The sequence below is a fragment of the Lingula anatina genome, chromosome 3 (genome assembly GCF_051362555.1).
Source record: "Lingula anatina isolate TDL-2025a chromosome 3, LinAna3.0, whole genome shotgun sequence".
NCBI classification, from domain to species: Eukaryota; Metazoa; Brachiopoda; class Lingulata; order Lingulida; family Lingulidae; genus Lingula; species Lingula anatina.
Genome location: NC_141769.1, coordinates 5,355,721 through 5,376,535, shown reverse-complemented (window position 1 = coordinate 5,376,535; position 20,815 = coordinate 5,355,721). Strand labels below are relative to the sequence as shown.

Here is a 20,815-nt window from a genome sequence, read left to right as displayed (position 1 = left end):
AATTTTTCATCACACCTTTAAATGTTGTGAAAAATTTACTTTGTGCAAAGGTTTTTAGTTGGTAAGAGTGTATTTTTGGAAAACTTGATAAGTCTTATCATAAATTCTAAAATTCACCTAATACCTGATTGGGCAGCCCAAGTGAAGCACTGACAATTGTTACTATCAAACTGAAACTTGTATAATAAAGGGAGGAGTAGTTCATGTGCATTAAAATGCAAAAAAAATCGATATATGTAGCTGATATCCACCCAAAATCCCCGTAATTTGATATTTTGACGCCGAGATCGAAACTGCGGAGAATTAGCGTAATGCTGCCATCTGGCGGCATGAAATCGAGCTACAAATCAAAATAAAGATGGAGTGACTTGTGGGAAGAATAGGTGTTGTACCCATCTAAGTTTTTACGCCACACTGCGAGCTGCAAACAATTTTTATGTGCTGGGTCGTTGGGCTATGTCTATCAGGTATCAGAGACTGAATTGAGGTGGTAAGCAGCTGGAACAATCGAAAAAGAGAGTATTTTACTTACATTTTCTTTCCCTGGACCACCTCCTCTAAACTTGTTGGACTTGGTTAAATCGGGCACCCAATGTCATTAGGAAGGCACAACCAGCGTAGGTAAGTAACAAGAGAAACAGGGCGAATCGCGTGAAGTTTTATGTAAAAATTTAAATATAATGTTTGTACGTTTAAGTGTATAAACATGTACTCTTCATCGTGTAATTTTTACAGAAATCCGTATGTCAGTAGTGTTACCATGCCAGCAATTAGCCAAACGTGAAACTGACGCACATAAACAGAAGGTATGCACTGTAACTGTTGGCGCTGCCAGGATTTCTAGCAGTAGTAATTAACACATCTGTGGCTCCCTTTCATCTTTATTTAAGTCGTTTGATATCACGGTATTTGCTAATATATATGGAGAGGTACACTGTAGTAATTGACTAGTATAGTAGTGTGGAGCCCCCAAAACACATCATATATTATATTCATGTATACAGTAAGTATCAAAACACTTAGACTGGTTTAAACTCGCTTTCACATTTGCCTTCAGCTGTTTTGACCTATCAAGATCACTAATCCAACTAACTGGCCTTGCTGAGTGCTGGGTTTCCATTTAAGTGACTTGATCTCTTGTACATGATAGCCGACTCATTAAGCTGTCCATCTCTCTAAGTTTTATAATACAGATTATGTCTAACATAGGACCCACTAAACAATGGTGTAATGCATGCGTGGAAAGGCCAAACACTCCTGTTGATATCCACAGTATGTGCCAGAGTTAGAATGGAATAGGTGAATTGTATTTGGAACATTCTCACTGTGGAGTACATGTATTCAACATCATCTAATTTTTCTTTGTAAACATCTGTCCTGCTAAACCTGTATGAGGCTATAAATGAAATTTGAGAAAATCTGTCCAGTTACTCGTATTATTAGGGTATTGCCTGTGTAAAAGCATCTGAATAGAATCGGTGCTTCTGTCATTGCTATGGTGATAATTTGGGAATGGAAATGAAATTGTGGCCATTTGCCAAATGTGACTGTGAAAATGAGTTGGTGTGTAACAAAATGAGCAAGTGCTTTCAAGCAGTGGCAAAATGATAGATATATGGTTTTATCCTGTAATGAGATAATTCCTCTCTGTCATGTTTATTGTGTGTAGGTGGGTATGTGGGTGGGTGGGTGTGTGGGTGGGTGGGTGTGTAGGTGGGTGTGGGTGGGTGGGTGGGTGGGTGTGTGGGTGTGTAGGTGGGTGGGTGGGTGTGTAGGTGGGTGGGTGTGTGGGTGGGTATGGCCTCATTCAGAATGAGAAGAGCCGAGTGTTAGCTAGGCCATGACCTAAATATGGCAGACCTACATGAAAGGAATACTGCTTAATCCTGTAATGGTCTCTCCGCCTCTCGCGTGCACGTCTTCCCATGCATCATCCCTGGACCGGTTGAATTGAGCTGAGATCGAATTACTGTGCCCCTGCAGGGACGACACGTGGGGAGGTGTATGAGAGGGGGAGAGACCATTACAGGATTAAGTAGTCTTCCTCTCATGTAGGTCGGCCATATTTAGGTCGTGGCCTAGCTAGCATTCGGCTCTTCTCATTTTGAATGGTCCTTATATGTACCAGACACTAAAATCTTGGGACTAATAGAATTGAAGTCCATTTATTGAATGAGCAAAGCCTGATACAGTCAGAGTAGATGAGTGTGTACATTTATGTGTTTTCTATGATGGGCTGCTTGGAATTGCCTGAGCCAGTTAACCAGGCAGTATTCTGATAATGAGTGGACAGTTTAAGTTTATCTTAGCTTATCTCAAAAGGTAGCAGAATTCCTTGCCTTTTTAGCAGTGTGAGTAGAGAAGGGGCATGAGAAATGATTTTCACCATTAAAACTTTTAGTGTACAACAGTGAATATTACGAAATTTTGAATAGGAGTATTGTATTACTCAGACTAATGGATTTGGAGCTATTAAAAAAGAAGTATTACCAGTATTTTCATTTGTAAAAACAGTTTACAATCTATTCCATGCTCCTTCAAAATTATGGCTTGTGTTGGCATACAAAGTTTTTGGTAATTGTTTTGATAGCAATTTTGGTTATAGAAAATGAAATTATTTTGTGTTGAAAACAAGCTCTTTTGCATCTCTCTCTCTCTCTCTCTCTCTCTCTCTCTCTCTCGAGATTTCCTTTTCCTGATGGAAAAAGAGAAAGAGAGACAGAGGCAGAGAGAGAAGTATAGCATCCATGTACTAGTATGCTTTCATTCACTGAAGAGTAAATCCAAATTAGCATGAAAAATGAAAATCAAATGCCTTCTGGAAAAAAATAAGCTACCACACATTGCTACTTAATATATTATGATCCCACATGGCAACATAAAATGTGCCCCATGTACAAATGTAGTAATGAATAGACCTATGCCACGTGAGTACCAGCTATAAGTTACTTGTGACGTAAAAATATCTGATTTATTCAAGTGGAAAGATTTTGTGTGCATGACTGAAAATTGACAGGATATATATGTGGTTGATGCACTGGGGATCAATTAGCCTGAATACGACAGCCAGGACTAATAACAGCAACAACAACAACAACAACAATAATAGTAAAGAAATGAATGGACAGATCAATACAGTTATATATAAATAAATACGTGTGTACTATATACTAATAGATGGGGATGAAAAAATAAATGCATTATTAAAATTTTTTTTTAATATCTGAAAAATAAAGCAAGTAGATTCCAATGTTGAAGCCGATTTACTATGATAAATTAAATATATCTGTATTCAGAGATAAAGCAAGATTTTTTTTCTTCATTTTATTTTATATTTTTAAATCCTTTTCTGTTTCATAAGATTGCACCACACCAATTTTGCCAAGTGGGTTTCCTCAATAATAATTTGCAAGTGAAATTGCTGTCTTGGTAATGAAGAATAACAACACCTTTGAAATTATTTCATGAATCTTGATTTAATCACAATTTTGGCTTGATACAGTGATAAATATAATTTCTTCTCTTTAAATTATTTTAAATATGATCTTTGCCTTTGTAGGTATTCTAAAATCAATATTTGAGGAGAAGCACAGCATCATACCAGTAAAAGGGTAAGTTTTTATCAAGTGGCGTTTCTTTACAGTAAGATTGTATAGACAAATTTGAAAATGGGTGTTTTTCTTGACATTGTTTTGTTATACCAAGACTTAAAACCAACAGGCCTGATAAATATGTGCCAGAAACATGGTAAGTAATTTTTGTAGTCTTCTTTTGAAAACAGATTATTTTGAAGTGCTATGGATTATAATCTGGTGTTAGAGCTCCTTATATTTTTTCAGGGATTCTTCAGTTAAAATTCTGCACTTTAGACTTGTAAGTTTTTATGTCTGCATGTTTAATTTTGCGTTATATATTTATTTGTGCTTGACCTTATATTGTATTATTTATGAACACTTCTAGCAGTTATGATATTTTTTCAAATGATATCTTTTTCTTCTCTTGTCAGGATTTTTCCCAACTCCCAAGAAGTAAGATTTTCCAGAAGTGAACATATATTTGAGAAGAATCTGGAAACATCTACAGATTGCTTCAAATTGGACCATGTGATAATCTCCAGTTTAAAACGTGACAACGAATCTGCTGTCTCTCTGACGTGTGACATGACATTTTTTTCTGCGGATTATGGAAGTATCAGCAGTAATAAAAAAGTGAGACTTCTTGGTTTCTTCGTGAAAAACACATTAGCCGCTCTCACTTTTAGGAATGCAGTTTACACTTCAAAACTTGATATAAAAAGGTGACTGTGATTCCTGCTCATTTCTGACTGGAAAATGGACTGTTTTCTACAAAGATGCTTAAGATTATGGATTTGATTTTCTTCTTCTCCATCACTGTCTGATTCTTAAAATGTCAACGATAGGATAGTAACATAAGTGTACTAGAAATTTGTACACGGAACATTTTCGTAATAAAAACAGACAAGTTTTTTTTTTAATGAGAAGTTGTTGAGCAGAAGCTCAGACTTTTAAAGCCAAAAACAAACTTAGTGAAACGAAGAGTGAGCAGTTTTGAAAATTTTGTCATTGTGATGTGGAAATAGACAACAGAATGCCAAATTCTGAGTGCAAAGATGCAAAACAATTGGAGGCCCGTGAAGATGGTAACAGTTGCAAGCTGGATGATGATTCGGAGCAGGATGTCAGCATCTGGCAGCAGTTGCCAGATGGGGTTCTGTACCATATCTTCTCGTTCTTGAGTGCACGCGATGTTCTCCATGCCTGTCTGACGTGTCGGCAGTGGATGCGTGTTTCATATGATGAATTTCTGTGGATGGAACTTTTTTACAGGTAAACAATTTTAGAGTACAGTTACGTCAACTTCAGTCCTTATATTTGAGATTGCATTGAACTTGAGGTGATCATGAGCCTTGTTTGTTAGGTGTCAAGATAGAATGCAAAAATTGGGTCAGTTGAAAAAAAAAGTTTGGTTAACATCTTGCCAATCTGATTTGGCAAAAAACTTATTGCCAAAAAAAAAAAATGCAGAAGGGAAACCAGTCATTAACATTTATTTCCATACAATAACTTGGTAATCATATGTATACAGTTTATTATTAAACAAATAAAACTTTCTTTCCCAGAATGCTGGATATTAACAGGCAGGTGCCAATAGCTCCGGGGAAGACATCTTGGTACTACGAGTTTCAGAGACTCTACTATCACACCCCCGTGATTCAGAGTGAGAATCTCCAGGAAGGGCCAGGCCGCCACACCGATCAGGTGCTTCACGTCAGCTTCTCTCACAACGGGGAATATTTTGCAACTAGTTCCAAAGATGGAACTATCAAGGTAAGGACACGTGCTGCCTAACCCAGGCTGTGCCAGAAAACTTCACAGGCTGTTAGCCTTTCTTGCAATCAGGGTGTTTGAATATACTGGCACAAAGCACAAAAAAAAAAAAAAAAAAAAATGGGCAGTTGCTGGACAAATTAAAGAAATTTTACAGTCTTGGCTTCATTCTTGCTGGCATTTGGTGTGGGGCCAGTATTTAAATGTGACAGTATGCTTAACTTGAGTATGGTATGTCATTTCATAGATTAAACTTTTTTCATAGATTGGTTTTCTCACCAGATTTTATGCATTTTTCATATTTATTTTGAGATTTATAATTTGTTTACATATCCATTAGGTAAATTTTTCATTCATTTAAAAACTGAACTTATTGAATTAAAAGTGTAGACCATCGATTTTGGTTTGCCTGAAAGGATATTGGGTGCTCTGCACTGTAATCAAGAGTGACATTTGATATTAAACAACTGCAAAGAGGATATTATGCCTATATAGGCCATGTCAAGACAAGGTATGATCAGTTACTGATTTCCAACCATTATTATCACCCTTTGATAGGGGCTCAGCCTGATTGTGCAGGTGCAAGGGAAATACTTCTAAAAACTTGCTTATTGGATAAGCTGTTACACATGTACTCAATGTTGATATAAGGTACATTTTATATATATATGCTTTTTTTTTTTTTTGTTGAAGAAAAAATGGCTAAAAAGCCAGTGTTTTGATCACTGAAAAAAGAAAAAAATGTTGGTTTATGGCAATATAAATTTTTGTATCCAGTCAAAATTTGACTGAATAACTTGTGCATAGATCTCTATTTTGTAATAAGTTGTCTGACATGAGTAGAAACAAAACCATAATGACAAACCTAATTTAGTTCTAAAGAGAGATTAATTAAAAATTGATTAAAAAATAAAGACACATGGACTGAATTGCCCATCTCTTATCATCATTATCACATTTCTAGAGTCTAAAAAACAACATATATAGCAGACGAAAAAGAAAATGGCAGTAATTGTATATTAAATTGTAATATTTTGTGTTCTCTTGTTTCAGCTGCTGAAACTTTTAATTGAACAGATTTCAATTATGAACCCATTTTAATCTGTGGAACTCATCCCCAATTTATTGTCATCTAATCTCTTCTTGACAAATCAGAATTAAAAAAATTGTCATTTCTTTCTTATTTTTTGTGTTTGATTAGACTCTTAAATTGATTGGGATAAGTACTGTATGTTATATCCCACACTTCAGTGGTGTATAATGTCTGATTTGATAATGATAATGAATTTGATCAGGTCAGATGTTGCTTACTGTGCCCTTTGATTGGCAATTGTCCCAGAGATATGTTTGCTAGCAGTTAAATTTGATTAGGAAATATAATAAGAGAGTGATACAGGACCACCTTCCTTTGAAAAGAACCCAGAAACCACACTGAATATTGTTCTTTGATTTAGATTCATAGAGATTTTAAACAAAATAGAGAAAGCTTTAAGAAAAAATGCTGTTTCTTTGGCCAGTGATTATCTGTACAAAATAAATTGAGGTTAATTGAAGTGAAAAACCTCTCTTTAGTTCATTTATTTGTCAAAAGTGTGGGAATTATAACCAAAAGAATGGGATTGTTAATATCCAGGGTTCTGTTTTCTAAGTAAGATAGTAGATTTGATGGCTTTATAAAACATGAGAAAAAAATGTACGTTGTTAGAGGAAAGCATCAATAGAAAAGGTTTTTGCTTTCATTTTGGAGTCAAAATTAAGTAACTCTGCCTTTGCAAGCCATTTTGATTGCCTTTTAACAAGTTAAACTGGATTCCTAAGAATGTTTGTCACAGTTGAAAAAGACAAAGCAAAACAAAAATTACATTAGTGTTGAATGGTCCAATGTTTCAGTGAGATAAATCTGTATTTTTAGGTGTGGAATGCAGGATACCCAGCCACTCTAAAATATTCAGAAGATTTGACCAAGTTGACTTGGAAATACACACAGTTTTCAGAATTCAATGAAAACGACACACTTCTCCTTGTATCTGGCGTTCACTTTGGGTCCCACAGCACTTCTGGGGAAATTGCAGTTTTCAGCCTCCAGGGTGAGTTACACTATAACATATGGTAATTACTCCATCTTTTCAGTGGAGGGGGGGGGGGGGAGTAAATTTTACAGATACTTTATTTTTTAAGTCCCAATTTCTTAAAATAAGAACATTCCCATTGAGTGTAGCAACAATATTAAAAAAGCAGGCTACTCTATAGTTCTATTCTGTGCAATAAAAGCATCACAAATGTAACATAGAAATATGATTTTGCCATAATAAAATTATGTATCTAAAAGTTTGATAATTATTCACCATTGAAAAGATCGAGTCAGAACTGTACCTTTAGGGTGCATTCCCAGAGATTTAGATCGATCCAGAGATTTAGATTTAGATCGACCGAACTCCCTGGGGGTTCACTCTAAATTGCAGTCAGCCAAGCGCGCACCCCCTTACAGCTTTTAGTAGGCGGGACACACGCTTAAGCGGGTTAAGCTGACAGTAATCTAGTGAGACTCCCCAAAGGGATAGATCGATCTAAAATCTGTGGAAATGGGGTCTTAGTCTGTCTAAATTAAGATCTTGTAAATCAAATTTAATGAAAATAGAAAATGTCATCCTATTGAAGGGAAGTTAACCCCACCTACATGAATTACATCAACCACTCATTCTAGACCATGTAGCAAGGGAAATAGAAATAGGATTACTAAAAAAGGCTTTTTGCCTAAAATGTCAAAAAAGAAAAATGATTGTTTGTTATTTATACAGATATAATTATGTGCTTTTTTAAGGATCTCTAGAAAACAAACATTATGTATACATTTACTTTGAAACTTCCATGTCTCTTCCATCCTAATTTTTTAAAATCACTTCCATTATTTAGTATTACAACCTTGAGTAGTATGGTTGATATTGAATATTCAGGAAGATTAATTGACCAAGATGATACATATGTAATCAGTCAGCAGAAGTCATCATTTCTGAACAATTCTCCATCTATTTCATCTATGTGGTTACAAACTGAGGCTTGAATAGCAAGTCTGCCATGGAACTGGGACAGTGCACATCTTTCATTTCAAAAAAAAAAAAAAAAAAACTTATAAAAAGATAGTGCACAGTACCTTTGCAAGTCTGATGAAGTGTTCAGTGAGAGGACCCTGACACAATTTGAAAGATGTTATTTCCTTTCACTAGGCACTATTTGAAGTCACTGAGGGACCTAGCACTATTTGTCTCATTATACCGAAGTAAGAACCAAAGTATAAAGAAAGACAACTTTCAGTTTTGGAAGAACTGCATATCTATCTCCCTGATGTCTTTACAACAAATATTTATCTTTGATGCCCTTAGGCCATTTATTGTAATGTGCACAGTTGAAACTGTGCATAACATTTAGTGACCATTTTGGGAACAAAGAGAATTTTTTACTTTTTTGTCTTTTTTTTATCTATTCTAAAGTCCTGACATAATACATGTATACAATATATTCACATATGCTGCAGCATTGGCTATTGTTTTATAGGTCAGGTTACAATGCTTTTGGTTAATTAGGTTGGTAAATGTGCCTTTTTTTTTCCAACCAAAAACCAAATCCCCAGCTTGCTTATGTTTTTCTGGATTTTTTCTGTCTAATTGGAAAGAAGACTTTTAAGCAGGAAATTAATGGGAGCTTTCAGGCAATTTTGGGATTCTTAAGTTCTTAAGGGAATACCTTATAGTGCTGTATTTATGGTGACATTTTGCTTCAGTACTATGCTAAAACACAAAGTTGCAGTGACCTTGACTAGAAATCCCAAAAAATGAGGTAGAAATATAGAGGTTTGGCAGCAGCACTTTTCATGTCTTTGGTCACGCTTGTTATTATTCTGTTCAATACTGCAAACAATTGTCTTATTGTACCACCAGCGTTAGCGCTGGCGGTACACATGGTTTCGGTCCCGTCCGGATCGTTCCGCCGGCTCCGCCGGCTCCGCCGGCTCCGTTGGCTCCGCCGGCTCCGCCGGACGGCTACCGTTACCGCTTCTCCTCCTAGACGGTAAGGGCCCCCGTACCCATCTCATGGATTTAGGTCACCTATAATCTCAACTCGTTCCACGTAAAATTTGGGCTTTGTCGGTATTGGGGTCTGGGTGTGGCACTCATTGCAATGCACCCTTGTCTAAAAATGGCAAAATTAAATGCTAATTATCTACCCTACGGAAGGAGTTATGGGAAAAATTTCTATAGACGGCTTTCCAAAAGTCATATGTGTAGATTTCAAATATACCCTTGGATTTGACCTTTGACCTTTACTTCAAGGTCAAATGGGCCAAAATTTTTTAAAAAATGAAATTTTTTACGAAAAAAAAATTTTTTGCCCTGTTATTCAGACACCACACAGACTTAACCAATAATATTATTGGAAAGTGTTACCCTTCAGGTCATCTTTCATCTCCATGAATTTGGGGTCAATCGGTGCATTTTCACGGGAGTAGCGGCCATAAGATACCAAAACTGAAAACTGTCTCTAATTCGGGAACCGTTAATGCTAGAGAGCCATTCTTTTTTGCATTTTGTAGAGCATGTAAAGCCCAACACTGGAAGTGGTCTCGTTTTTTTTGTATTCCATACGGTTTTCGAGTTACGCTGTATCAAAAAGTACATATTGGTGGTAAAAGCAAAATGTGCAGTACGGTAATGGATAATAAATTTTGAACTCTGGAAAAATAAAACATAAGGCTTGGCACAGCAGACAACTTGTGTTCAAAAATGACATTATTTCATCAAATTTGAACTTCTGAAACTTCAGAGCACCTCCTATTTCAAGAATTTTGACCAAAATGACATTTTCTTTATTTTAATTAATTTTTTCTGTACGAAATTTAAGGCACATTATGGTAACTCCAAAATTATAACATTTAGTCCCTTATATATCCAAAACTGGCAGAGATAGGTCCATAGTTACTATTGAAGTTGAATAGGAAGTCATATACTGGCAATCTTACTATGACCTTGAAATTGACCTTTGACCTACTTTTCACCATGAACTGAACTTTGCAAATTTTTCTTCCCTTTTATCTCCAAAACTGGCTGAGATAGGTCCGTAGTTACTATTGAACTTGAATAGGAAGTCATATACTGGCAATCTAAATGTGACCTTAAAATTGACCTTTGTCCTACTTTTCACCATGAACTGAACTTTGCAAATTTTTCTTCCCTTTTATCTCCAAAACTGGCAGAGATAGGTCCATAGTTACTATTGAACTTGAATAGGAAGTCATATACTGGCAATCTATATGTGACATTAAAATTGACCTTTGACCTACTTTTCACCATGAACTGAATTTTGCAAATTTTGCTACCCTTTTATCTCCAAAACTGGCTGAGATAGGTCCGTAGTTTCTATTGAAGTGGAATAGGAAGTCATATACTGGCAATCTAAATGTGACCTTAAAATTGACCTTTGACCTTCTTTACACCATGAACTGAATTTTGCAAATTTTGCTTTCCTTTTATCTCCAAAACTGGCTGAGATAGGTCCGTAGTTACTATTGAACTTGAATAGGAAGTCATATACTGGCAATCTAAATGTGACCTTAAAATTGACCTTTGTCCTACTTTTCACCATAAACTGAACTTTGCAAATTTTGCTTTCCTTTTATCTCCAAAACTGACAGAGATAGGTCCATAGTTACTATTGAACTTGAATAGGAAGTCATATACTGGCAATCTAAATGTGACCTCAAAATTGACCTTTGACCTACTTTTCACCATGAACTGAACTTTGCAAACTTTTCTTCCCTTTTATCTCCAAAACTGGCAGAGATAGGTCCATAGTTACTATTGAACTTGAAAAGGAAGTCATATACTGGCAATCTAAATGTGACCTTAAAATTGACCTTTGACCTACTTTACACCATGAACTGAATTTTGCAAATTTTGCTTTCCTTTTATCTCCGAAACTGGCTGAGATAGGTCCGTAGTTACTATTGAACTTGAATAGGAAGTCATATACTGGCAATCTAAATGTGACCTCAAAATTGACCTTTGACCTTCTTTTCACCATAAACTGAACTTTGCAAGTTTTGCTTCCCTTTTATCTCCAAAACTGGCAGAGATAGGTCCATAGTTACTATTGAACTTGAATAGGAAGTCATATACTGGCAATCTAAATGTGACCTTGAAATTGACCTTTGACCTACTTTTCACCATGAACTGAATTTTGCAAATTTTGCTTCACTTTTATCTCCAAAACTGGCTGAGATAGGTCCATAGTTTCTATTGAACTTGAATAGGAAGTCATATACTGGCAATCTAAATGTGACCTTGAAATTGACCTTTGACCTACTTTTCACCATGAACTGAATTTTGCAAATTTTGCTTCCCTTTTATCTCCAAAACTGGCAGAGATAGGTCCGTAGTTACTATTGAACTTGAATAGGAAGTCATATACTGGCAATCTAAATGTGACCTCAAAATTGACCTTTGACCTACTTTTCACCATAAACTGAACTTTGCAAGTTTTGCTTCCCTTTTATCTCCAAAACTGGCAGAGATAGGTCCATAGTTACTATTGAACTTGAATAGGAAGTCATATACTGGCAATCTAAATGTGACCTTGAAATTGACCTTTGACCTACTTTTCACCATGAACTGAATTTTGCAAATTTTGCTTCCCTTTTATCTCCAAAACTGGCAGAGATAGGTCCATAGTTACTATTGAACTTGAAAAGGAAGTCATATACTGGCAATCTAAGTGTGACCTTGAAATTGACCTTTGACCTACTTTTTACCATGAACTGAACTTTGCAAATTTTGCTTTCCTTTTATCTCCAAAACTGGCAGAGATAGGTCCATAGTTACTATTGAACTTGAAAAGGAAGTCATATACTGGCAATCTAAATGTGACCTTAAAATTGACCTTTGACCTACTTTACACCATGAACTGAATTTTGCAAATTTTGCTTTCCTTTTATCTCCAAAACTGGCTGAGATAGGTCCGTAGTTACTATTGAACTTGAATAGGAAGTCATATACTGGCATTATAAATGTGACATTAAAATTGACCTTTGTCCTACTTTTCACCATAAACTGAACTTTGCAAATTTTGCTACCCTTTTATCTCCAAAACTGGCTGAGATAGGTCCGTAGTTACTATTGAACTTGAATAGGAAGTCATATACTGGCAATCTAAATGTGACCTCAAAATTGACCTTTGACCTTCTTTTCACCATAAACTGAACTTTGCAAATTTTGCTTTCCTTTTATCTCCAAAACTGACAGAGATAGGTCCATAGTTACTATTGAACTTGAATAGAAAGTCATATACTGGCAATCTTAATGTGACCTTGAAATTGACCTTTGACCTACTTTTCACCATGAACTGAATTTTGCAAATTTTGCTTCCCTTTTATCTCCAAAACTGGCTGAGATAGGTCCATAGTTACTATTGAAGTTGAATAGGAAGTCCTATACTGGCAATCTAAGTGTGACCTTGAAATTGACCTTTGACCTACTTTTTATCATGAACTGAACTCTGCTAATTTCTTTCTCTTTTAACTTCAAACTTGACAGAGATAGGTCCATAGTTACTCTTGAACTTGAATAGGAAGTCATATACTGGCAATTTACTGTGACCTTGAAATTGACCCTTGACCTACCTAACGAAGAACTTAAATTTGATTGTACCATATATTTTTTTTGCAATAGTTTAAAAATTCTTGTTGATTGCATTTTTACAGCTTGTCAAGCACAAAACTGGTGGCTGTGTCCCTTATTTTGTGTATGTGGGGGTCTATACGAATGCGCTTGCTCCAGCTGGTGGTACAATATTCGGAGGCGGTATCGCCTCTCTGATCCTCTAGTTTAAAAAAAATTTCTTATTAAAAAAAAATGGCCAACATGTGTCCAAGGCATTTCCCTTTGCATTCTGAACAGCACCCTAACAGATCAGCGGATCAAACATGGCCGACCCACTTGCATAATCCCTACGGGGAATCTGTTTAGCATTCAATGGGTAATATATTAAGCAGCAAGCTTTTTAGTGGGTCGCCCTATTTGACACGCGGATCTGTTAGTCGTCTCTTCTGAATGTGCTCTGAATATTGAAATAACTTTGGATTGAACACCTAGGATGCAAGATAATGAGGATAAGACCGCAGTATAGTGCCTTTGAACCATGATACCTTCAGATAAACATTCTCATATTGTATTGTCTAGACAGTGTTTTCAGGCCAACGAAGATTGCACAGTTAATCCATGCATAGTTATCATATATTACCAAACCAGCTCCATATAATGTGTTGTTATATCATTTCACCATATTTAAATAGGAGTACTAGTAATCATTCCATTTCAGACTTAATATATCTCTAAGAAACCAGTCTCAAATTTCATTATCATTAACAATACACTAATGATACCAAAATATATAACCTAGATCTACATATTCATGACATACATGTGGGTTAAAAATTACCAAACCACCTCCATATTTGTCTACATAAAGAATGGGTCTTTGACGTTATATCATCAGGCCTTATTAAGAAAATAAATTAAAATAATCCATCAGTTTTGGACCAAAATACCTCTTAGTGAATAACCTCATAAATGTATGTCCTTATCAGCAATAACACCTTAATGTTTCCCTAACATATTATACACGAATGTTAGTTTTAAACTAACATATCATTATACTACCTGCATCGATTCCCTCCCCCCCCCCCCCCCCCCTCCACATCAACAGGTCTACAAATCTGCTAGTATGTATGTCCTCCATAAAATAACTCTGATATCCTCACTCTTACACGTTACTCCTTTTATCATTGGAGGAGTGATTTATCCATTTTTTTATTCATTTATTTAGTCAACTTTACTTCATGAAGGTGAAAACATTGTAAGTAAAAAATTGATCTTTCCCATGGCCCTCCAGTAATGATGATATGAGTGGAGTAACGTTACAGTGACGTACAGGAAGTAGCAGGATTAATGAGATTGTGCTACTGAGCCTCAGAAATAATGATATAGAGAACTCTTATATTTACCTGTATGGCAATGTCGCTGTTGGAATATCTTGATTCATTTAGTTAGTTTTTAGTTAAGCTCAAGTTTGAAAACTAGTGTTCTGATCAGGTTGTTTTATTTTATTTAAAAAGTTTTATTGTTTAAAGTTTTTAAATAATAGTGTAAATCAGTGTTACAGCATACTTCTGTCTTGGAATATTCTACTTTTGGGATTATTTTCTAGTGCTTAGATTGAAGTAGGTTCTTACTTGATGCAAGCTGTACAGTTTCAGTGGACGATAGAGGGCTTTTTCTGTGCTACTTTGAAAAAATGTAACAAAGATAGTGCAAAACCATATAGAAAAGCTGTGATCAGTGTTACTGATCTAAAAAAAAAAACAGTAAAAAAGAAGCATTTTGGTGAAATATTCTCCCCTGTTTGCCTGTGAAGTTCAAGTTGCTATATGTGCATTATGGGATTGCAAATGATGCAGTTAGCAGGATGTGTTTAATTAGCATGTAGTGAAGTATTTTACCCCCTGTGCATAATCATAAAGCTTTATATAATAGAGCAATAACCGTTAACTTTTATTCCATGACCAGTGGCATAAATTTTGGAAGGTTCCAGTTGTATTTTTAAAGAAAGCTCTAAGCAGTTTGCTCAAAGATAAATGTCATGTAAAAATTAGTCAATAAAGATTTTATTATTTCTGTGAGGAAGTATCATGTAATTGCATGTAGCTAATTTTCTGTTGCGGGTATTTTATAATAATCCCATTGTGATTTACATCAGTTCATAAGATGAACGAACAGGTAATTGGTCACAGGTAAATTGGGGGAGTGGGGGGGGGGGGGGGGAAGACACCAAGTCTTTATAACCTAAATCTGTCAATGTGTAGGTATATGAAATTGTTATTTATGTGGTAATAAAGCAAGTTTTAATGTTATGGGTCTTATACTCTCTGTGCCAAAAGAAGTGCTTCATTTAATAGATTAAATTAAAATTCAAGGTTATTGGTTTTTTGTATGTAATTAATTAAATTGTTTAATGCATTGGTCATTGTTTCAGTATTATTTCTCTTTTGATAGTTTTTGAAGTATAGTTTTTTATTCTTTTGAAAGACCAGTCTGTAAGCTTTAAACAACATCTAAATTAGTAGCTTTAAATTGATCAAATGTATTTTTTAAAGTCCTGTTCATATCAGATTTGTATAATAGCTATGATTGATTTTCAGATGAGTTTCAGCTTCAGTGCCGGGTAATCAACAAGCCCTATGACATATTTGGTTGCTGGTATGATGAGAATTACTTGCTGGCTGGGAATCTTTATTGGCTTGGAAACCTGTCCTCGTGTTCCACCATTTCAATTAATAAAGTAAGTGAGCTTGGAAAATTGGAGCTTGGAGCTTGCAGAATTAAAGAAGCTTAAGAACATGCATGTCAACGCAATGTGTTTTTGTAGTTTGAATTGTCAAATGATGACAAAGTACAAGTTTGAAGATTTTTTAATGTGTGCTTCATTGATTTTGAATTTAATGCAGCTATTAATGTATACTGTACATTTTGATAAAATAATCAATAAATTGGTCTAAAAGTAAGTCTATCTATTTAACCAGTTTCAACACTATTTTACATAATTCTTATTTGATATCACTTCATAATCAGATTAATGAATTTGATCCCAAACTGGCATTTATATAAATATGTGCTGTCTGTACTTTTTGATCACACTAATTGCTCAATGAATGCAAAACCTGTACATTTCTCCTTTTCCAGGCCTTCCAAGCCACGGAATCAGAGAGGGAATCTGTAATGATGACACTGTTTAGATTCCTGAACATCAACGCCAGTTCCATACGTACCATCCTTGTGGCCACATGCCCCAACGATTCCAAGTCCAACTCTGACCTGGGTCTTGATGACAGTTTGGCCAGAGGAGGCTCGTTAAAGAGGTCCGTGAGCCAAAACTCCGTTGAACAGAATGTTTGGAAGTCACAAAGAATACAGATCTATGAAGATGAACAGGGTATTCAGCTCCTTGAGGTTGACCAGTTTAATGCTGACAGAGGTCGAGGGGCATCAATTTTGTACAATGAAGATTATCGTAGTGCTGAGTCTGCCAGGCTGTCTGACAGGGAAGACGATGGGGAGGGGGTGGCTAGAGCCACCAGAGAGAACCAGAAGAAAAAAGAGGAAAAGAAAGCTCGAAAAGAAGATCAGATAGTTTGGAGGATCGAAGAACAAAACGATCATGTTTGCCAGACATCTGACAAGGCCTGTTCAGACGGGTCAATGATAGGAGAGAGGCAATATGCCGAGGGTGCCCTCTGCAGACCTATTGCAGGTCTAAAAGTCTCAAACATGAATTCAAATGCCTGCGCAGCTGGATCAAGCAGAGCTGGCAGTGCCCCCAGTGCAAACACAAAGACACAGATAGACAGACAGAACTCATTGGGTTCAACCAGCAAAGCGTGCACAAGCGCAAATAGACGGGCAGGGTCAGCTGGACCGAAAATAAGAGGTGGATCTGGTAAGCTGACCAGTGCGAGCATGGCAGAGGCAGGTCCAGCTGTGACGCATATATCAAAAAGCACAGACTCTTTCTCTCCTTGCATGTATGCTCCCAGCACTAGTAATTCTTATATCAGTCACAGTCCTTCCCCTTCCCCAGGAGCCAGTAGCAGCAGCGGCACAGCCAGTGCCCCTGAGACACCCACAGAAGCCAAGATGAAGTATCTGATCTTCACAACAGGCAACAGCACCTATACTCCCCATTTGATAGGGATTAAGAAGATCGACCCTGAGCGTACCAAGATGCAGGACACCCACACCCTTATTCAGCCTGGTTCAATGATGGACCAGCCTCCTGATGGTCAAGATGGTGTGAATTATGATGGGATTGACCACTTGATTGACCTTGGAGGTCATATCATTGGCATGTGCCTGTCTCCTGATCACAGGTAAGTGATATGACAGCTTTGGTGACGTGATGTGTCATGTGACAGACCTGGTGTCACATGACCTGTCATGTGGACAGTTGTACGGCACATTAACTGGTACATGATTGTGTTTTATGATGAAATTTTTATTATATCAAGTAATGATTCCTTAGAAAAAAAATTTATTCTATATTTTATACATGTTAAGGTGATATAATAACACTCAAATGTTTGATATATATATATATATATATATATATATATATATATTTATTTATTATTTTTTTTTTTTTCAAGTTGTATGTGTAGGTGTATATGATAATATTTCGTTACCATCAACCCACTCTGATGACAGTTTACAAATTCTGTTTCAGATATCTCTATGTGAACAGTCGACCCTGGCCTAAGAACTACCACATAGAAAACCCCCTGTACCCACCTCCCATTGCCCAGGAGATAGACATCCATGTAATAGACCTGCAAACTATGAAGGAAGTAGGGACAATGTTGAGAGCTCACAAGGCTTATACCCCAAATGATGAGTGCTTCTTCATTTTCTTGGATGTGTGTGATGAGTATGTCGCAAGGTAAGAAAGAAGAAAAAAATTGGTGCAAGTTATGCTTTTGCAGAGAGATGTTAGTGTTTTGACTTTTAGTAGTATGACAGCATCCAGGTTTAAGTTGTCAGTTAAAGAATTAAGTCCACAGCAGTAGGCTATTTCTGTTAACATTTTTTCTTAAATTTGACTAAAAACTGAGAACTTAAAATTAACCTCTACACCAGCTGTACAGTATTTATTATAAATAATGTGCAACTTCTTGAAGCCGTTTCACATTAAAACTACTTTGTAAATGGGCTGAATGGTTTTTCATTTACATTTGTACAGTAATGTAAGCAATGTTTAATGATATGAAATATTAACTTTAGATACACACTTTGAATTTAGAATTTATACAATTGGTATGATTTTACTATTCCAGTGGTGCTGAAGACAAACATGGCTACCTATGGGATAGGCATTATGGGATATGCTTGATGAAGTACCCACATACTGATGTAGTAAATTCTGTTGCCTTTAATCCTAAGGATCCCGAGATGTTGGTCACCGTCAGTGATGATAACTCCATCAAAATATGGCGGTCAAGAAACCGACAGCGCCAGCTGACAGGCCACGACATTGCTGGTGCTAGTGCTAGCAATGGGTAGACTGCAAAATACGTGGAAAAATGACAGAAAGATTTTTGAGAGTTGGTTCTGAATATGATAAGTCCTGACAAAGTTGTACATGGACAAAGGGCATGCACTGCCACAAAGGAAAAGATTCAGCCATTCTCTGCAGTCCTAATTAAATATTGGTTGTGCTGACAATATTATGTGAGATAAAATACTCTGAGCTAATCAGAATTTTTTCCAAAATAGTAGGTACTAGTAGGCTTCTTTTAATTGGGTAAGGTAATGTTAACCACAGTTGTACAATTAAAACTCTTGTACAGAATATTGGTATTGATTTTGTTTGTGAATTGTGGACAAGGTGTCTTCACATGTAGATAAGTTTTAAAGCTATGTAAGTATTGGAAAGTCATCAGAAAAACATAAAGAAGCCTTGGACTGATACTATAGGCAAATAACTGTTCTGGATGCCATACTGTTCCAGTCTTATCAAAGTAGTTGTTACACAATAGGTTGCTTGTTAGCATAGTATTCAGTTGTTTTAACACTGTGTGGCAAAGAAATGTGCCACATTCTTGATATTATTTGTACAGGCTGTGAAGTTAGTTTACCATGCTGTAAAAGAACTAGAGAGATACTGAGGGACAGCTGGAACAAGTGGACAGTTCATATTTGTTGTTAATTTTATTATTGTTGTTGAACTAATAATATTTATCTTAAAGTTTAATGATTTACATAGCGTCCATACCCTTGGGGATTACTTACAGAGCACTGTGTTTAATCAAAAGAACAAGTCAATTAAACAGCATTAAATTTTCATTAGTGCTTTTAAAGTGATGAGTGGAAATGTAAGTAGAGTGAATACTTTAATTAATTAATTTATTTAACATATTATTTAGTAAATATTTATATTGTTTATCATAAGAAACTCGACATGTGACCTTGGCCCCAATGTATGGTTACATATCACCAAGCACAATTTATTTTTACACACGCAAGCACGCACACACACACACAGGAATGCACGCACACACAAGAAATGACATAGAGATGACACGGCCTGTCTCTACTTGGGCTGAACTGAATAACGTGAATAAGTTGTCAGAGGTCCATGCTTCTCTTAAGGGTTGACAAACAGACGGTGTTTTGTCTTTGATTTCAGTTTGTTATCATATCATGAATATAGAAATGTTAACATCATGTTTGATGTTTGCATGCAGATCCAGTTCTTGTTATTGTGATTTGTGTCTTATTTTCACTTAAAAAAAGTATAGTTTACATATCAGTGAATCACAAGCTATGAATAATTTATTAAATTGAATTTTCTTTTGTGAGACCAAATATGCAGATTTATTGCTTTTTTATATAAAATTAATGATGGTGCAGAAGAGAGACACTTACCAAATGCAAATGTTTGTAATTTTGTAAGAGCAAACGTTTTAAAAAATTGAATAAATGTCCAATCATTAGAGTCTTTCTATTCATGTGCAATTATACATTTAGTGTATATCTTATGTGTTGGGCAAAGTAAGATTTGTGCCTTTAATCTCATAATTTTGTGTTTATATCCAAAATGCTTGGTAAGTCAGTAGATGTTCACAAAAAGCAAAGGTAATAACTTAAAAATCGTAATGAAAGTGGGTAAAAAGCATTTTAACAAAGAAATGGGGCTTACCTCCAATATGACATAAGATTTGTGTAAAAGTGTGAGACCTTAGCATGAAGTTTGCCCACAATTGATTGATACTTGCAATTGTAACTTTCTTGACGTTTCAAAATTGTAAACATGATCAAAAATACTAAGCATTTAGTAACTGTGAAAAGCCAATTGACTCTTTTTCCCCCTGCTTTATTAGGCTTAGTTAAAATGCTCTAAACATTTCACTTAACATTGCTCTACATTTGTTAACGGCAAATGTTGACTGAGTTTTTAGCCCCCTGTTGAGTGATGTACAGCAGTATCCAGAGTGGGTCAACTCAACATTTGTTGTTGTTGAGAGATGATGAGAGCTTTTAACCACCCCTGGATCTTCAAAGTGTTCGGAAGTTGAATTTCCACCGCACAACAAATGTTGATCGAGTGAAATTGTTGAATGCATTTTAGCAGCCTTACTCAAAATCACTGAACATTACTCTACAAATGTTGATCGAGCGATGTTCAGTGCAATGTTGAGAGAATTTTAACTAGGCTTAAGAGGATAGTTAATTTTGTTTACTGCATGCTAATAGATATAAACTTGGCTAGATTCACACATATTATGGAATTTCATGTTGTCTTTGTTTATTGCAAAAATAAAGGTAATTGTTGTAACAACACCTTTATACATATGGATGGTAGTTTGTATT

At 35.8% G+C, this 20,815-nt stretch overlaps 1 protein-coding gene across 2 annotated transcripts; it reads left to right on the top strand.

Moving 5' to 3' along the window:
- The first annotated feature begins 332 nt into the window (after positions 1-332).
- On the top strand, positions 333-20,799 carry LOC106180778 (F-box/WD repeat-containing protein 5). 2 transcript variants are annotated; one of them, XM_024076383.2, is made up of 10 exons: positions 333-621; positions 736-806; positions 3,560-3,611; positions 4,007-4,847; positions 5,141-5,348; positions 7,261-7,435; positions 15,595-15,734; positions 16,136-17,319; positions 17,673-17,885; positions 18,280-20,799. In XM_024076383.2, the coding sequence occupies exons 4-10, from the start codon at positions 4,609-4,611 to the stop codon at positions 18,503-18,505; spliced, it is 2,385 nt and encodes a 794-aa protein (XP_023932151.2). In that variant the 5' UTR covers positions 333-621; positions 736-806; positions 3,560-3,611; positions 4,007-4,608; the 3' UTR covers positions 18,506-20,799. The 2 variants fall into 2 exon arrangements, with proteins under 2 accessions (XP_023932151.2, XP_013420359.2); XM_013564905.3 differs by lacking the exon at positions 736-806.
- Positions 20,800-20,815: the final 16 nt, after the last annotated feature.